The sequence below is a fragment of the Salvelinus fontinalis genome, chromosome 19 (assembly GCF_029448725.1).
Source record: "Salvelinus fontinalis isolate EN_2023a chromosome 19, ASM2944872v1, whole genome shotgun sequence".
In the NCBI taxonomy this organism is placed as follows: Eukaryota; Metazoa; Chordata; class Actinopteri; order Salmoniformes; family Salmonidae; genus Salvelinus; species Salvelinus fontinalis.
In genome coordinates, this window is record NC_074683.1 from 29,987,422 (window position 1) to 30,007,207 (window position 19,786).

The 19,786-nt window shown below is 40.9% G+C and overlaps 2 protein-coding genes across 37 annotated transcripts in view; both read right to left on the reverse strand.

Annotated features, from left to right (window-relative positions):
• Positions 1 to 258: 258 nt before the first annotated feature.
• Positions 259 to 8,993, reverse strand: tfcp2l1 (transcription factor CP2-like 1). Of its 5 annotated transcripts, none has more exons than XM_055871217.1 (16): positions 8,805 to 8,993; positions 8,204 to 8,352; positions 7,140 to 7,213; positions 6,963 to 7,025; positions 5,303 to 5,408; positions 4,960 to 5,066; positions 4,572 to 4,724; positions 4,312 to 4,422; positions 3,836 to 3,933; positions 3,484 to 3,538; positions 3,254 to 3,347; positions 2,761 to 2,851; positions 2,521 to 2,603; positions 2,189 to 2,331; positions 1,446 to 1,497; positions 259 to 1,326 (listed from the first exon to the last, which is right to left on the reverse strand). In XM_055871217.1, the coding sequence occupies exons 1-16, from the start codon at positions 8,864 to 8,866 to the stop codon at positions 1,289 to 1,291; spliced, it is 1,479 nt and encodes a 492-aa protein (XP_055727192.1). In that variant the 5' UTR covers positions 8,867 to 8,993; the 3' UTR covers positions 259 to 1,288. The 5 variants fall into 5 exon arrangements, with proteins under 5 accessions (XP_055727192.1, XP_055727191.1, XP_055727193.1 ...); XM_055871216.1 differs by having other exon boundaries at positions 2,761 to 2,893; XM_055871218.1 differs by lacking the exon at positions 6,963 to 7,025 and having other exon boundaries at positions 2,761 to 2,893.
• A 5,651-nt stretch (positions 8,994 to 14,644) lies between these two features.
• The window catches only part of LOC129816583 (CLIP-associating protein 1-A-like), a 124,012-nt gene continuing 118,870 nt past the window's right edge, over positions 14,645 to 19,786 (reverse strand). For all 32 annotated transcript variants that reach the window (XM_055871222.1, XM_055871221.1, XM_055871230.1 and 29 more), the window contains 2 exons: positions 16,228 to 16,344; positions 14,645 to 15,034 (listed from right to left, as the gene is read on the reverse strand). In XM_055871222.1, the coding sequence (XP_055727197.1) occupies positions 14,948 to 15,034; positions 16,228 to 16,344 (204 nt within the window). In that variant the 3' untranslated portion in view covers positions 14,645 to 14,947. The remainder of the gene's footprint in view (positions 15,035 to 16,227; positions 16,345 to 19,786) is intronic.

The following is a 19,786-nucleotide window of genomic DNA, read 5'->3' on the forward strand; positions in this document are numbered from 1 at the left end:
TTTTAGGACCCAGTTGTTGTTGTTACTAGTCAACTTTCAGTGGACACCCCCATAGTGTCTTTCAGAACCCCTCCTAAAACCCCACCTGTTTAGTTGTGGTTGTTGTCAGTGACTCTTTGTTAGTTCTTCTTTCTGTTTGAGTGACAATTTGGGGTTTTCTTGCTGGGGAACTTAACATTCTTCATTAAATACATTGAGCTGATCTTGTTTATACTGTAACAGATGTTAGTGAATGATAAATTGAACTCAGAAGAATAGTACAGAGCAGTGCAAAATTCTTTATGTTGAGTGAAATCACATCATCACAGTCAAGTTGTTTTCATTAAAATTCAAGCATTGGCATTAATACTTCACTTAACATATTGGACGATATCAAGCTATTTAAATTTCAGGACAGGTATGTGGAACAACTGATATGCTGTACATAAAATGTTACATTAAATGGGAGATGAATAACAGAAGCAGGATAGAATCCTTAGCTATTACAGCTCTATGATTTGTTCATTTGCCTTATCTGTAAGTCTGTATTGGGGGTTGAAATATTTGTCTAGATTCTTTTAATTCAAATGTTTAAAATAGGTAAAGCAATTGTGGCCCGAAGCAAACAGAGTTAATACTTTACATCACTTTTGAAACACTGTAGTATTGCTAAACAAGCCATTATTGAATAAACATAAACCATGTCGATAGGAAAGATATCATTTGAAGATGAAATCAAAGTAAGTTTCAGAATTAATACTTGAATGTGACCCCTAGAAAACAGTTGGTCCTCACTCTTTATAAAACAATACGTACTGATACCGCAGAAAATAATGTTTGCCTTCTAATATGTAACATCAAACAAATCAACAACTATAGATCGTAACAAAGGAATGCCAATAATGTAGTATATTTTGGATTTCTTTGAACAACACTTTATGATACATTTCAACGACTTAAAGTGTGATTTTAAATAGATTTGTATGATATTTACTTTTTTTTTTTTTAAACATGTCCATTTTGCAGGAGTAATGAACCATGCTTTATAAACGAATTACACATCTCATCAAAATTAACCAATAACTTAATAAAAAAATAAATTAAAAAAAGTAAACTAAAAAGCTGTCTCAAGGACATTTTCAGAGTTATTGCAATGCCTGGACAGGAACATGATATATAGAATAAGCTATGAACAATATATACAATTGCACTATTTAATGTTACAAAGTTTAATACTCCTCAACAAGCCCTATACGTTCCAGACACTTGAACAGGGATCTAAACCATCCACTCCAGACCTGTCCTCCAGTCACTTCAACACAACATGGTAGCCATCATTATTTTCATCTGCAATTAGAAGATAAATATAGGACAACTATTAGCTCTGTTAAAACATTAAAAAGTATACCAATTGCATATTTACATGAGGTTCTGTGCATTTAAGAGGTTAGTGAGGGAAATATGACCTTTCAGAGTGTTGACAACAAAGCTTGTTTCCTCTGTGAAGTTCTGCACCATCTGAGAAAGAAGAAATTAAGAAGATATTCATTTGACATTTAAATGGCATCTCTTTCTCTTTATTTGTTTGATGCTGGTAGTCAATCAGTAACCAGACATCATAATCAAGTGCATGGAAACAGCGCTGGCCATAACAGCCTGAGCCAGTTGATTCTGTTGTAGTTCCTCTGCATCCATAGGTCTACATTCCCCTGTTTCCTACCAGTCATTGATGATTGATTTTCTATGCCGTTGCCATTTACACAGGGCCATTAGTGATATTAGTGACCCGAGCTGACTGACCCAAGCCAGCCCAGGGCACAAACAACCAACACAGGGCCTCTGGAGGAAATACAGATAACCTAACAACTCCACAACCCCTACCACTAGCACTGTCACTACTCACTGATAGAAACACTACCCATGACCCCAACCACTAGCACTACTCACTGATAGAAACACTACCCACAACCCCAACCCCCAAAACTACTCAACAAATGTCTATTTTCAAAACTGCCCCCCCCCCCTTCAAAATGCATTGGAGGAGAAGGTCAGAGGGTTACTTTGTAAAGCCAAGTAATTCATCTGCAGTTACTAATGATTAAATATGCATACATACAATATAACTACTAACCAAATGCTTGAAAATCAAATAGTAATCTGTAGATACACTATATCCTTCATCTGAACTCTGACCCCTGCCTTCTCTCACCTCATCAGAGACCAGTATGTGTATCCCTGTGGGTCCTTGTCTGTAGATGTGGCTGATCTGCTGGGGAGTTACACTGTAAAGGAGAGCTATCTTCTCTGAGAGGTCCCCCAATGTCAGGTCCTCCAGATATAGAGCATGGTACACTATAGACATAGGAGGAAAGGTGATTAGCTGAGGGTTAGAGATCATCATCAGCTAAAACATGATATGGGAAATACTGGAAAGTCACTGGAGGTTCTTAGTCCAGGACTAGGCTTATCTTTGTCCGGGAAAGGGTCCTTTGGTGTCAGATAACTAGTACCCACAATAATTGGAGATGTACAGTAACCTACCCTCTCCCCCCCCGGGCTTTGTCTGTGGTTGATTCCTGGCTTGTTGTTGACACACATAGATGGTGAGGCGGGGCTGTATACACCTGTACAGAGTAAAGACGAATAACACCCATCCAGAATTGACCATGGTAAATGTGGGATAAAATTTACACACTTGAGTAAAGTACTAATTGAACATGTGAAGTGTTGCCAAAAAATGTATATTGGAGTAGTCTTCCTGCCACTGCAGTTTAGTCTCACCTTCCTTTAATGGTGTTGAACAGCCGGATGCCATCTGACGGACCACAGATTTGGATCAGGTCCTCTCTGCTCATCTTCAACAGGTCAGCGCCTACAACATTCACAGAAGATCCACAGTCACTTACAAACTGGTCTGATGACGTTTTGGAGGAACAAGGACATAAAGAGAGAGAAAAGTCCCAGATTATTCTCTGCTAAGGCCTTTCTACAAAGTTAGAAGCAATTATAGATGTGTAGTGTCTGACAGTCATCTGAGCGTCATTCATGTGTTAAATTATTTCACTTTAAAAATAATTTATATTTAATTTTCACTGTAAATGTCCTTCAGATATCAATTACATGCATCAAAACAAAAAGCTACAAAGAACAGTTTATAGTCTTAGAAACGGGAATAACATTTTAAAGGAAATGGATGCTCTGGCAACAGTGTTCAGGAACATACAACTAGGTCTTAAGGTTGAGTCTTGCGTTAATTGAACCACACACACACTACCTGAGAAGCTGGAGAAGAGCCTACAGTAAGGCGAGAACCTGTGAATCTGAAGCCACAGCTGCGTGTCCTGCGGTGAGGACGATGGCACAAGGTGCTACATGTCAAAAAGAAGAAGAGCCCTTGAAATGAGTAGCTATAGCACCCACTGACTGCCCACTGTCTCCAAACAATTGCCTAAAAAAATAAGAGATGAGAGCAATGGCATTAATACTTCTTCTCCCGTTACTTACATCAGAAGAGCAGCCGGACAGAATCAGCTCCCCCTGCTGGATTGGAGAGCTGTTGCTATAAAAGTAAAGTGTCACACAAATGGGGAAGATGACAAGAGTTGGGTCATTAAGTAATGACTTGTCCTGATAAGACTAGTGCAAATAGGCAGTTCCAATGGGATTGCACTGTAGATAATGGAGGATCCAATTTGTCTAACCTCTTGTCCTACATAACGGTTCTTCAGAAAATGCGTGGGTGTGCAACTAAACTGCCATAGATGCACAAAGACAGATAAATCCTATATTTACCTCATGATCAACAATTTAAGTCAATGAAACAGTTCAATTCATCCAGATAAGAGAGGTGTCTTACCCATCAGTAAAGCTACATGAGGTGGGGGAGCTGTGGTAGACTGGGGAAGGAGTGTTGCTAGTGCTACCGAGATTTGGGGCATCAGGCCAGGGGGAACACTGAAACAAAAGAGAGAGAGGAAAATGAACTTTAATAAGATGTTCCTGGCAAAGAGAGGTACGCCTGGTTACTGTTTTATTAGGACATTGTGATTGTAGACTGATACAGACATAAGTGGGAAATCCTAGAAACCTAAAACCAGGTTAGTAGAAAACAATCACTGTTTTTTTTCCAGCATGTTGGTTGACGTCAAAAGAAAAGGCACTGATGGACTGTTGCCCTAACTGTCACAATCATTAACAGACAACTGCATCAAGGGCTGGTTACAGTGACTACGGAGTCAATCAACAACACGAGTGGACTAAAGCAACATATTAACATATTGTGACAGAATAGCTTGTCAAGTGACACACAGCCACAGTGTCAGGGTCCCTCACCTCGGTAAGCATGGTGGTTTCATGAGAGGATTGGTATTTCTCCCTGTCTTGATGGGACTTTTTATCAATCTTTTCCCTATCAGTCTTCAGTTTACGATCAGCTCCTTTTGGCTTAAAGAAATTAGAAGAAAAAATTAAGTACACAAAGAAATTAAATGAACTAATAGCACACACACACACACACACACACACACACACACACACACACACACACACACACACACACACACACACACACACACACCTAAGAGCCCCTTTACCTTGAAGACCTTGACCTGACAGCTGGAGGAGTGCATATGTTCCAGGTACTCTCCATGTTCGTTCTGAGTGAAGGTGTCAATCTGGATACGGAAGGGAACTCCCTTCTCCCCACCATGCTTCCTAGGGGTGAACTCAGTGCTAATGCAGTTGACCTGAACACAAACAAACATACATACACAATCCATGAGCCATTCTATATGGTAATTAGAGTTTCAAATGCAAGAGATGGGTGGAATTGGAAAATAGTCCCTCTGGGATGTGGGAAGTCACTTTATAAACTCACTTCCTAAAACCTTTTATATGTCTAATGATTTTACTTTCACCCCAATTCCAGGACCAAAGTAAGCTAGAAAGCAGGGAAAATAACTAGATATTTGACTGTGTTACCTGGATGAAGACAGATGCGTTCTTGACGGGATCCCAGAGGAACTCTATAGTGTTGAGCTGCAGTGGGTGAGCACGAGGCTCGACGACACCCACAGAGAGGGGGGTATCTGGACACAGTCAATCAAGTCAGTAAGTCACAGCAGGTCAGAAGAAATTCTTAGGCCTTTTTACCAGGTAGATACTTAGAAAGGATTAGTCAAAACGGTAAATACCTAATAATTGCATAGTAATTACACTTCAGTATTAGACCAAAGGCAATGTAGATCATATCATAGGTCAGTCAAGCATACTGTGGTTGGGCTTTACTTAAGAAGTTCTCTGGTCTGCAGGCAACCAGCCTTACCTACATCCAGGATCCTGTCCCCAGGCCTGTTCCATCTCCAACCCTCCAGCTGCTGATGTTCTGAGTACTGCAGGCGCCGGTCATGAAACACCACACGCACAATGCTCTGTGGACAAGCAGGACAAAGCATTAGTATGAAGCACAGTGACTAGGCAAGGCAGCCTCGCACATGGCCGATCGCCAATGTCGTTCGGCAAAGTGCGAAAAGCTACGCACAATCTCCCAGAAGAACCATTTACAGATCATTTATTCAGACAGCATTAACGAGTGGAGATCCATATGGATTGCATCACCCTTGGCTTCAGCTCATATGAATAACACTTAAAAGAACAGCCACAGATTCCCATTGACTAAAAGCATAGAAAGGTAGATAATGCTGGGGTTGAAGCCATATAGGATTCAATTATGTCTGATGGTTGTGCAATAATCTGCCATCATAACAAAACTATTTGTTGACAGAAGCTATGAGATAAAACATCCATGAGTTCTTCCTGTGCTATTAAGACATTTAGTGAGGAATCAGTATAAGTTGTTTGAAGTGTCACCGTTTGAGAACAAAGCACATACATAAAGCTTTTCATTATTAAAGCACTGGTCTGGATCGGTAACGACAGACTAGACAACTGCCTGTGCATACTTAATTATTGTTTCCACACAAACGAAGGGACATAAATTAATGTTCCTCCTCACTGTTGCATTAGTATTAAGTTAATTGCACATTTAAAACCTACTAAGAACATAAATCAAATCGTAAAATTAACAACCTGTAAAAACAACGTTTCCATTCATTTCAGCCTATTACACTGAGAGGCTCATGCGTGACTGCGCAGAGCACAAGGACATAGACAGACACAACACGTCATCTGTTTGTACAAGTGCCACCTGTTCCATTCTAGTGTCGTTAGACTGCTTCATTGAACACGACCGAAATATGACCGTCCATTCCTGACAGCCTGACGACACAGAACTTTCAAGTGGATGGATATGTGTATTGGGACATGGCTAAATTCAATTAAAATGACTTCATTTTTCCCTTCATGGAAAATGCATACCGATATCTGCCTTCATTTTAAACCAAGTCATTTGATTGAATTTCACTGGTGATACACATAAAGGTATATCAAAGTCAACTCCCATAATTCAAATCACTTAAAAACAAACATAGATCCAACATATTATAACAACCTGCAACAAAATGTGCACATAGGGACAACTTGAGTTGTACTAATGGGTGTTATTCATAAACAAGTGGCATCTTCAATATACCACTTGTTCTTTTTGAAATAATGAATAAAGTTAAACAAGGTTTCCTTTACAACAAACAACAAGGGTCTTGATGTAAAACATAGGATTGTAATAATTCCCTTGCTATATTGATCAACGTTCTTGATGCACATTTCATATTTGAAAAAGAAAGACAAGAAATATATTTCAACAAAGTAAAAAGATGTCAAAACTTTATGAATAACTCCCAGTAGTAAAGTCTATAGATGAAAGCAGAACTGTATGTAAGATGAACTTATGCAAAAAGAGCAAATAAGACAACTTGAAGGTATGTGATGTGTTGTGCGATAAAGCTGATGCGTTGAAGGGTAAGCTGAACTGAGCTGAGTGTGCGGTGGTGTATAAGTTCAGAAGGGGAGAAGATGGGTGATAGTACCAAGTCTTCAAAGATGGCACCCGCCCAACCCCCGAAGTGGAAAGAAGAGGGTTGAGGAGTCACCTGTGTGTTGACAGTTTCAGGAAATGGAGGATACATACAAACAGATAAAGAAAAAAAGGTCAGAGAAGAGGTCACATGAAAGTCAAAAATACATACACAATACCTTTAACCTACCTTAACATATTTGCTGCTTATATCTGTATACTCCACTAGTTTTCTGTTAAGCATACGGATTTCGTAGGACTGACCTACATTTTAAAACATTAAGACAAACCTGATTAAAATTGAAAACTGTGAAATCAATCAGTCAGAAAAAGGGGCAGCATAGGAATAGAAACGCATTTAATAAGCACCTTTTCTTTGAAAAATCATTTTAAAGTCAGGGTTTGCCCCCATAGACCCCTTGCAGTGCCCCCTAAAAGCTTTCAACCACATTATGGTTGAGCCCACCAATTGTCAAATAAAAATCTTTACTTTGCAATTTACTATTACAATTTCCATCATATCAAGCAAGTACTTCTGTGCAATAGTCATATCATATAAACATATTTTAAAGGCAGGCAGGCCTACATAGTAGACTAACCTTTATTTTTTTTTAAATGTGGGGGTTGTATAATTTTGGGCTGGTTTACCAATAGTTTCCAATTTCATTCACCGAAATGTACAACCTACCTAGTAACCTTTGGTAAATGTCCGTCTTATATACAATATATTCTGAACCAATAAATACATAATACAAAAACCCAATGGATGATCGTAAATTAGACCACAAGAGAGAACAAGAAGATGAGAACAATGAGGGAAAATGCAGTTCAAGATAAGATGAATATGAAAATCAAATATATACCTTGGGGGAGCTTTCATAAACTAAAGGGGTATATCTAGAAATGCAAGATTCCTGATGTGGGACTATTTAAAGGGGAATTGTGTGTCTCTATGTAAATAAGCTGAACAAGATTTACTAAAATGTAAGGGTCATTCATATTGTGTGGGTAGTAAATGTAAAGAAAAAAGAGTGAATATGACCATTACATGAACTTCCTTTACCTAAAGATGAGCTTGCAGCTTGTGTGTGATGCAGTTGTTTTGTTTACTGGAGGGGTGTTTCCCCATATTGTATCTGTGCTGATAAGAGGGAGAATGTTCCTCTGAGTGGGACTACACTCAATTACGTGCCATGAGTTCAATTCCATCCAACAACCTATGACTTTAGTAATAAAGAAAGAATAGCTAGCTACCTTGGTTTAGATAAGTCAGAGTTTCTTCTTGCTGTTTTACAGCGGGCGAGGTGGCTGCACAGAGAACATATTGGAAAGGAGACCATTTGGCGCCATTTTCTGTTACGTGCCGTTCCTCCTCGTGTTTCAGGAAAGGCGCCAAAGCATCTCTGAGCGAGAGCAGCGAGAGGGGGGGGAAATGTGCAGTTGATCATTAATTATCGAAGCACAAATAAGTAAGAGGCTTCTCAATGGTCAGCCAGACTTAATCTTATCAGTACCTCTTGACTAAGGTGTAGGTAGGTAAAATGTTTTAATAAACTTGGATGATGCATAATCACATTGCACAATATTATTTTGCCATATATTGTGTACTTTACATTTAAATTTGAGGTGCATTGGAATAAAGTAGCAATTTTGCAAGGTCTTGGCCTAAGCTACTACAACACTCAAGTGCAATATTTGTGAAGTTGTGGACTAATACAAATGTATGAAACATTTTGCTGCTTTCAATCCCATTTAAATGTTAATTTTTTTTCTTAAACACTTCATACATTTTTTCTCCACTGAATTAAACTGAATTAAACATAGAAAAGTTTCCTAATTGGAGATGTCCACTTACCGAATATAACTTGCAGTTGAATGCTGGTGGTAGGGCTCTGGCTGATTGTGCCAAAACAACATGTTTTCCAGTGCAGCGTCTAAAGTATCCCCAGAAACAGAGAATGGGAGTTGGGTATGGCACCCTGGTGTGTTGCTTCCACAGGTAGGTCTGATAGCGCTCTCAAAGAAGTTTGCCGGCCAGCACCCTGCTACAGACTTATATACCGGGTATGACATCACTTTCAACTCATTAGAATACCTTACATGACCTTTGAGAAGCGGACTGTGACTCACTGATTGCCTCCCAAATGGCACCCTATTCCCAATATAGTGCACTACTTTTGACCAGAGTCCATAGGGCTGTGGTCAAAAGTAGTGCACTACGTAGGAAATAAGGTGCCATTTGGGATACAAACACTGACACACCTCCCCTGCCCCATAGTAGTGCAGGACAGGTAGCCTAAAATTTGAATAAGTGCACAGTCCGATTTGTATTTTTTAATGGCTACTTGGCTAGATCAGCTTTAACATATCTTTTTTTTCTAGTGTTTTTGCTTTCTTTTGTAAAAAAATAAATACATACAGTACCAGTCAAAAGTTTGGACACACCTACTCATTCAAGGGTTTTTCTTTATTTGTACTATTTTCTACATTGTAGAATAATAGTAAAGACATCAAAACTATAAAATAACACATATGGAGTTATGTAACCAAATCAAAATATATTTTATATTCTTAAAAGTAGCCACCCTTTGCCTTGCCTTTGCACACTCATGGCATTCTCTCAACCAGCTTCATAAGGAATGCTTTTCCAACAGTCTTGGAAGGAGTTCCCACATACAGTTGAAGTCAGAGTCATTAAAACTCATTTTTCAACCACTCCACAAATTTCTTGTTAACAAACTTTAGTTTTGGCAAGTGGGTTAGAACATCTACTTTGTGCATGACACAAGTAATTTTTCCAAACATTGTTTACAGACAGATTATTTCATTTATGATTCCCTGTATCACAATTCCAGTGGGTCAGAAGTTCACATACACTAAGTTGACCGTGCCTTTAAACAGCTTGAAAAATTCCAGAAAATGATGTCATTGCTTTAGAAGCTTCTGTTAGGCTAATTGACATAATTTGAGTCAATTGGAGGTGTACCTGTGGATGTATTTCAAGAAATACCTTCAAACTCAGTACCTCTTTGCTTGACATCATGTGAAAATCAAAAGAAATAATAATTAATGAGGAAGAATAATTCATTAATGAGGAAGGAAAATTCTGTGGATATATTGAAGCAACATCTCAAGACATCAGTCAGGACGTTAAAGCTTGGTCGCAAATGGGTCTTCCAAAAGGACAATGACCCCAAGCATACTTCCAAAGTTGTGGCAAAATGGCTTAAGGACAACAAGTCAAGGTATTGGAGTGGCCATCACAAAGCCCTGACCTCAATCCTATAGGAAATGTGTGGGCAGAACTGAAAAAGCGTGTGCGAGCAAGGAGGCCTACAAACCTGACTCAGTTACACCAACTCTGTCAGGAGGAATGGGCCAAAATTCACCCAATTTATTGTGGAAAGCTTGTGGAAGGCTGCCTGAAACGTTTGACCCAAGTGAAACAATTTAAAGGCAATGCTACCAAATACTAATTGAGTACATGTAAACTTCTGACCCACTGGGAATGTGATGAAAGAAATAAAATAAATCATTCTCTACTATTATTATGACATTTCACATTCTTAAAATAAAGTGGTGACTGACCTAAAACAGGGAATTTTTACTTGGATTAAATGTCAGGAATTGTGAAATACTGAGTTTAAATGTATTTGGCTAAGGTGAATGTAAATTTCCGACTTCAACTGCATGCTGAGCACTTGTTGGCTGCTTTTCCTTCACTCTTCGGTCCAACTCATCCCAAACCATCTCATTTGGGTTGAGGTCGGGTGATTGTGGAGGCCAGGTCATCTGATGCAGCACTCCATCCCTCTCCTTGGTCAAATAGCCCTTACACAGCCAGAAGGTATGTTTTGGGTCATTGACCTGTCGAAAAACAAATGATAATCCCCCTAAGCGCAAACCAGATGGGATGGCGCATCGCTGCAGAATGCTGTGGTAGCCATGCTGGTTAAGTGTGCCTTGAATTTGAAAAAAATCACACACAGTGTCACCAGCAAAGCACCCCCACACCATCACACCTCCTCCTCCATGCTTCATGTCATGCAGAGATCATCCGTTCACCTACTCTGCATCTCACAAAGACACGGCGGTTGGAACCAAAATTCTAAATTTTGGACTCATCAGACCAAAGGACAGATTTCCACGGTCCAATGGCCATTGCTCGTGTTTTTTGGCCCAAGCAAGTCTCTTCCTCTTATTGGTGTCCTTTAGTAGTGGTTTCTTTACAGCAATTCGACCATATAGGCCTGATTTCCGCAGTCTCCTCTGAACAGTTGATGTTGAGATGTGTCTGTTACTTGAACTTTTTGAAGCATTTATTTGTGCTGCAATCTGAGATTCACTTAACTCTAATGAACTTATCCTCTGCAGCAGAGGTAACTCTGGGTCTTCCTTTCCTGTGGTGGTCCTCATGAGAGCCAGTTTCATTATAACATTTGATGGTTTTTGCGACTGCACTTGAAGATAGTTTTTGACATTTTCCGGATTGACTGACCTTCAGGTCTTAAAGTAATGATGGACTGTCGTTTCTCTTTGCTTATTTGAGCTGTCCTTGCTATCTTCTGTATACCACCCCTACCTTGTCACAACACAATTGGTTGGCTCAAATGCAATAAGGACAGAATTAACTTTTAACAAGGCACCTGTTAATTGAAATGCATTCCACCTCATGAAGCTGGTTGAGAGAATACCAAGAGTGTGCAAAGCTGTCATCAAGGCAAATGGTGGCTACGTTGAAGAATCTCAAAAATAAAATATATAACACTTTTTTTGGGTTACTACATGATTCCAGTTGTGTTATTTCATAGTTTTAATGTCTTCGCTATTATTCTACAATGTAGAAAACAGTCAAAATAAAGAAATATCCTTGAATGAGTAGGTGTGTCCAAACTTTTGACTGGTATTGTATATATTAAAAAGGTTATTCAATGGGCCATTTGTCCCTGGCTCAGCCTACTGTTCCAGCCTATGCTTCAGCTCCCTTGGCAACCAAGGGAGCTATTTTCGTACCAAAAGAGCATATCAAAGTCTCAGTTGGGTTAATGTTTAGACAGAAGAACTAATGCACTGAGCAATCGAACTGCATACCAATGCTAAATTCGATCACCTAAATATACAAACTTATATAAACAAAGTGAATCAACTTGAATGTTTGTTTATTTCTAAAGCAAACAAATGTACATTGAGGCAAATCATCTATCACAGGTGGATTTGAACAAAACCCTTTTGTACAAGTTGTCATGAAAAACTACAACTAAAATAAAACTATCATAAATACAGATATGAATCTTAAATGACAAAACAATAGAAACAAACACAATAACATGCAAAGTGAACTGATTGCTAGGATTATCTTCTCTTAGGGACCATCATCACCTGCAGATAATGATCCAGATCTTCATGGGTCATCAGCCAATACAGTACTTTCTGTCTTTAACAAAACAATTGGCTTCTCCCTAACACACAATCAAATGAAAATGAACATACTTACAAAAGGATGATGGCCCCATTTAAAAACAAAGAAAGCAAACAATTAGTGTCATTTTTTAAACTGTTCAACAGATGGAAATAGATGCCACATACTTTGCTATAGTAACAAGGCACGCACACACAGTGTACCTTTATAAAGCCACATGCCCAAATATGTAGTACTGTACTAAAGGAGACCCAGTACTGTACATGTCTACTTGGCATCTTGAGACGGTTAGGTCCTGTACAGTGTACACAGTTGTCTAGGGCAGACAGAGTCTTCGTAGTTCTGGACAACTCACAGAACTCTGTGAGTGTATTCCTGCCAGCTGGCTACCTGTTGTTGTAAAGGCTGACCAAACTGATGTGGTTACAAGTGCACTTCAACAGAGAAAACAGGACCCATCGATTAAAGGCAGCAACAAGTGGATGTGCTGCCCAAAAACATGCAAGCTAATTCAATAACGTGCAAAAAAATTGAGATAGCCAACCTTTTTATTTCATTATACATGAAAGTTGTGAAGTGGTGATTGATCAAGAGTTATGTACAAAATACTTAAGTTTGCTCATCATGGTATTTTCTTTATTGCAAAAGCTGTAGTTACGTGAAAAGAAGGTGATGAGAAGATGGGTGTAATACTGAATTATTATAAACAACTAATTTTTGCATCATCGTGAATATTATTGTATCGGTTTGCAAGCCAGTTTATTGTAGTTCCTGGAGTAATGGTTTCACATTTTTAAGAGCTGAGAGCTTCTGTATGTACATCTATCCTGTTTTTCAACAGTAGAAGTGATCCAAACATTACTGTGGAAAATGAACATAAACCTAGTTGGGCCGGTTTCCTGGACGCATATTAAGACTAGGACTAAAACACACTTTTAATAGATATTCTCCATTGAGAATAGTTTTTAATCCAGGACTAGGAGTCTGTCTCAATGAATCCACTGATCTCCTTCCAAAACTGAGCCTGTAATATTCGCATTATCAACAAGTGTAGGGTTGTTACTCATCATCAGACAGGTATACGTTATAAACAGCAGCATCAATGCCATAATCTGGCAACACAGGTGGGAAGAGGGTGGGAATAAATAAACGTGACACTTTGGATTTGTTTAGTGTTTTCACTGACAAGTTTGTTGTCATGACTGATAATGGCACACACATTCAGTGTGACATCATTAGCAACATGGACATTGAGTAGGTTGAGAACACTCATTCTAATTCTATGAGTTGGAAGTGATCCCTTCAATTTCACTTGATTGATTCAGGGAATGTAAAGAAATGTAATGTCTTGGTGTATTTTCTTCCCCTCATATTTGTTTTTATTTGACAACGGAAATGGAGGTAACCACAACAATAATTGATTGTTAGTTGGAAAGACAGATTTTCTAACTTCAGACACTGTTGCATCTTTACCGCTCTCCTTATTTTGAACAGCTTCAATTTTAGATTGCCAATTTTTGGTTGAAAAAATGAAGGTCACCATTTATTTAACACAGTACTTCTATTTTTTCTCATGATATAGCCAAGCTATTAGCTGGAAGTTGGCCTCTGATAATGTTTGCGTCATAATTTCTCCCAAACTAATGGATACTAACAATAAAATATAGTGTTAGTTTACCTGGGCTTAAGTTAGTCTTTATAATGATTGACATATGTAACATTTTTTTATTAAAATGTTTCCTTCTTACACTTTTTATAGGATTGTATAACACCATACCTCAGTTAATAAAGAAAAACAATCTACTAATTCTACTTCAATGGCTGACATATTTGGTTTTCATTGTTCCTAAACTGTTTATAAGGGCTTTGTATCCTCACTGGGCCAGCCATATGATTCTTTATCACAAACCGACTGTCATGTGGTCCCCCTTAGGAATAAGGTCTTCTGACCTCAATGGGACTTACTGGTTAAACGTGAAGAACCTATTCTACTGTGACATTTCAGGCTGTGTTTACTCATCCAATTGCATTTGAAGGGATGTTTTGTGTTTGCTGAATCAATATCAGGGTATTATTTGGTATTGGACCATACGTACCATTCTTATTGGACCATTTCATAACCCTTGGTTACGTTTCCACCCCTACACTCTGAATGCTCAACATAATGAATATCTGATCTTTACCTTACAACACATTGCTAGTGATGTGTTATAACAGCGGGGGGGGGGGGGGGGGGGGGGCAAATGAATGTACAAGTTCCATGGGGGGGGGGGGGGGGGGGCAAAGTAAGTGAAGCGGTGGTTGAAGCGATGAGCAGGTCATAGGGTCACCCAGAGGAGTCCAGTGGGGTGAAGGAGAGAGGAAAATAAAAGGAATGGAAAGGTCTGGAAGAGGCACGACTATGGATCTGTCCCAAATGGCACCCTATTCCCTATATAGTGAACTACTTCTGACCAGAGCCCAACAGTAGTGCACTATATAGGGAAAAAGATGCCAATTTGGGAAGCAACCCTTTCCCCCTAATTCAGATGCACAGTACAGGCAGACGGATCTGTGTTTCCCTCCCTCTGCTCCTACAGCTAGCTGTGTGAAGAGACATCCGAGGAACTGCTGCTGTTGCTGTTGGTTGTCTGAGCCCTCTTGATGTACAAGTTCAGCAGCTTCATCTGCAAGAAGAACAGTTTTGCATTGTTGTGATCATGACAGAAAGGTTACAATGGCACCGTTGTCCCAACCAGGGTTGGTAAAAGTAAGTCAACTGAAATTTCAATATCAGGATGTTGAGTTTGCTTCCTGAATTAACATCTACAATACATTTTAGTAATTTAGCAGACGCTCTTACCAGAGCGACTTACAGTATTGAGAACTCAGCGACACAAGACTCAAAATGGAATTTACCCCAACCCTGGTCTAGACCAATCAGATGACAGAAAGCTGTGGCGGTACTGAGGTGACGGAAGAACGGCTGGCGTAGCGTGACAGGCAGAGTGACCTTAGTAACATTTAGCTCATTGTGCCAATTGCGTATTTCCTCACAGAAATGAAGACAACATTGTTTCAAGGTTGACATCTACTAATGAATGGGTAATCATTTTGTAAGTTAATGTTAGTGATATTTTTTTTTAAATCGGAGCTAGCTACGTCATCCAGTGGAATGACATGCCTGATTAGAGTAGAGCTTGCTAAGGGAAATGTGTGTTATAGTCTACTTACTACGGCGGCTCTAGGATTAGGCTTTGGGCATGGCTCTGCTTGGAATGTTGTGAGAGTCCAGAGTCTCTAATAAGGTGTAAACGCTAACTAACTAAACTGTCGCTGTAGCGATGAACCTACGAGCCAATGCTCCGTGACACTGCTGCTTTCTCAACCCAGCCAAGGTCATTGTGCAACAGGCTCAATCCAGCCAGCACACACTCTCTTACTCTCACTTTCTGCCTGGCCTGCCTGTCAGAAGCCAGCAATAGGAGGGGGAAAAAGGGGATTCACATTGGATAGTGTTCATAAGGCACAAAACGGAAGAAAACGGTCCGAAACGAGGAAGTACTACCTGAACTTGTCCAATGAGAAACACAGATTTTCATTTTCCGTTGCACAATGTTTTGCTACAGTGTGTCCTAATGAGTATGACCCTGATGGACTCCAGTGCCCCCTTATGCACGGCCACACAGGCCGTCGAGAGAAAGTGTAGCAAAAATTACCCTTACTGTACATCCCAACCACACAACACAGACCAAACCAGTCGAAACCAGAGGCGAAATAAAAACCTGGAAAACCGATAAGGGGGTTGTGTTTGGGGGACGTGTGTGTGTGTGAGGACTTTGAGATGCAGACGAGCACATGACAGTGGTGGGTAGCGTACCTTGCTGCCCGTGAGTAGCTGCAGGTGTGGTTTGAGCTCTTCACCAATCACAGAGTAGATGGCCACCAGACAGAACACGCTGGCCTTGCGAACACTACTCTCTGTGTTGTCATAGCCCTGGGAACAGACATACAGACTATCACTGGACTGGCTGCCAGCAGGAGAAACACACACAGAGAAACAAGCACACACACTTACTGAATCAGCTAGCAGCGAACACACTCGTGAACGAGCACACATAGAACAACAGGTCATTGGGAACGTGGGAGGAGTGGCAGAGGTGTGTGCCCAGGGGCAGAGTACAGGCAAACATTTCCAGGTACAAATTAGACAAACATTTCTCACTGTCAAAATATGAACATGAACAAATACGGTGTAGGCCTAGAACCTACCCAGGATGTTTCTACTAGATTTTCTTTCCATGACCCCTTTCCCTAATTCTGCATTCACAGGAGTTCTACACCAAGTCATCTGCAGAGCTAAAACCACTATTTACATCTAAGAAAACAGAGAAACACTTTGTTTTCTGTGCAGTTTCAATATGAGCCAGCAGCATACCACCCTGCATACCACTGCTGGCTTGCTTCTGAAGCTAAGCAGGGTTGGTCCTGGTCAGTCCCTGGATGGGAGACCAGATGCTGCTGGAAGTGGTGTTGGAGGGCCAGTAGGAGGCACTCTTTCCTCTGGTCTAAAAAATATCCCAATGCCCCAGAGCAGTGATTGGGGACACTGCCTTGTGTAGGGTGCTGTCTTTCGGATGGGACGTTAAACGGGTGTCCTGACTCTCTAAGCTCATTAAAGATCCCGTGGCACTTATCGTAGGGGTGTCCTGGCTAAATTCCCAATCTGGCCCTCAAACCATCACGGTCACCTAATAATCCCCAGTTTACAATTGTCTCATTCATCCTCTTCCCTGTAACTAGGTCGTTGCTCTAAATGAGAATGTGTTCTCAGTCAACTTACCTGGAAAAATAAATAAAATGATTGAGACATTATCTGTCCACAACTCCATACCTAGAGAGGAACAAACAGTTCCCGCTGTCCAAGTAAGAACATGAACCAATATGGTGCTGATACAAAAAAGGATGTTTCTATTTTCCCTCTGCAATGCCCCCTTCACTAGTCCCACATTATGCATGCCACTTTCTTCAAAAGCAATTTAACATGTTTTTTTATTTAACCTTTATTTACAAAGGTAGTTATGCTGGGATCAAGGTCTCTTTCACAGATGAGTCCTATATAAACATCAATATACACATCAATAATATAAACTATGCACATCACTATCATCACTATACACATCAATACACATATCAACAATATATAAAATAAAAACAACGGCAATACACGAAAAAGCAAAACACAAGCATAGAAAACAAACACATTCTTTAGTAATAAGGTCCTGAATCAGCCTTTTGAATTGTCCTCAAGTCACCAATTCATCCAACTTCATAGAGCATTCCACAAGTAAGGTGCAAAAAAACCTAAAAGCAGATTGACCTAACTAGCCACTCCTGAGACCGGGTCTGAAGTAAGGTAAAGCGGAGGTTCATGCAGGAGGGCTTTATAAACAAAAAGAGTGCAAAGCATCGCTCTACAGGACTTTAAAGAGGGCCAGCCTACTTTCTGATACATAATGCAGTGGTGTGTACTGAACCTACGCAGTGGTGTGTACTGAACCTACGCAGTGGTGTGTACTGAACCTACGCAGTGGTGTGTACTGAACCTACGCAGTGGTGTGTACTGAACCTACGCAGTGGTGTGTACTGAACCTACGCAGTGGTGTGTACTGAACCTACGCAGTGGTGTGTACTGAACCTACGCAGTGGTGTGTACTGAACCTACGCAGTGGTGTGTACTGAACCTACGCAGTGGTGTGTACTGAACCTACGCAGTGGTGTGTACTGAAACTACGCAGTGGTGTGTACTGAACCTACGCAGTGGTGTGTACTGAACCTACGCAGTGGTGTGTACTGAACCTACGCAGTGGTGTGTACTGAACCTACGCAGTGGTGTGTACTGAACCTACGCAGTGGTGTGTACTGAACCTACGCAGTGGTGTGTACTGAACCTACGCAGTGGTGTGTACTGAACCTACGCATGGTGTGTACTGAACCTACGCATGGTGTGTACTGAACCTACGCAGTGGTGTGTACTGAACCTACGCAGTGGTGTGTACTGAACCTACGCAGTGGTGTGTACTGAACCTACGCAGTGGTGTGTACTGAACCTACGCATGGTGTGTACTGAAGCTACGCATGGTGTGTACTGAAGCTACGCATGGTGTGTACTGAACCTACGCATGGTGTGTACTGAACCTACGCAGTGGTGTGTACTGAACCTACGCATGGTGTGTACTGAACCTACGCATGGTGTGTACTGAACCTACGCAGTGGCGTGTACTGAACCTACGCAGTGGCGTGTACTGAACCTACGCAGTGGCGTGTACTGAACCTACGCAGTGGCGTGTACTGAACCTACGCAGTGTTGTGTACTGAACCTACGCAGTGGCCTGTACTGAACCTACGCAGTGGCCTGTACTGAACCTACGCAGTGGTGTGTACTGAACCTACGCAGTGTTGTGTACTGAACCTACGCAGTGTTGTGTACTGAACCTACGCAGTGTTGTGTACTGAACCTACGCAGTGTTGTGTACTGAACCTACGCAGTGTTGTGTACTGAACCTACGCAGTGGTGTGTACTGAAACTACGCAGTGTTGTGTACTGAACCTACGCAGTGTTGTGTACTGAACCTACGCAGTGTTGTGTACTGAACCTACGCAGTGTTGTGTACTGAACCTACGCAGTGTTGTGTACTGAACCTACGCAGTGTTGTGTACTGAACCTACGCAGTGTTGTGTACTGAACCTACGCAGTGTTGTGTACTGAACCTACGCAGTGTTGTGTACTGAACCTACGCAGTGTTGTGTACTGAACCTACGCAGTGTTGTGTACTGAACCTACGCAGTGTTGTGTACTGAACCTATGCAGTGTTTTGTACTGAACCTATGCAGTGGTGTGTACTGAAACTACGCAGTGGTGTGTACTGAACCTACGCAGTGGTGTGTACTGAAGCTACGCAGTGGTGTGTACTGAACCTACGCAGTGGTGTGTACTGAACCTACGCAGTGGTGTGTACTGAACCTACGCAGTGGTGTGTACTGAACCTACGCAGTGGTGTGTACTGAACCTACGCATGGTGTGTACTGAACCTACGCATGGTGTGTACTGAACCTACGCATGGTGTGTACTGAACCTACGCATGGTGTGTACTGAACCTACGCAGTGGTGTGTACTGAACCTACGCAGTGGTGTGTACTGAACCTACGCAGTGGTGTGTACTGAACCTACGCAGTGGTGTGTACTGAACCTACGCAGTGGTGTGTACTGAACCTACGCAGTGGTGTGTACTGAACCTACGCAGTGGTGTGTACTGAACCTACGCAGTGGTGTGTACTGAACCTACGCAGTGGTGTGTACTGAACCTATGCAGTGGTGTGTACTGAACCTACGCAGTGGTGTGTACTGAACCTACGCATGGTGTGTACTGAACCTATCG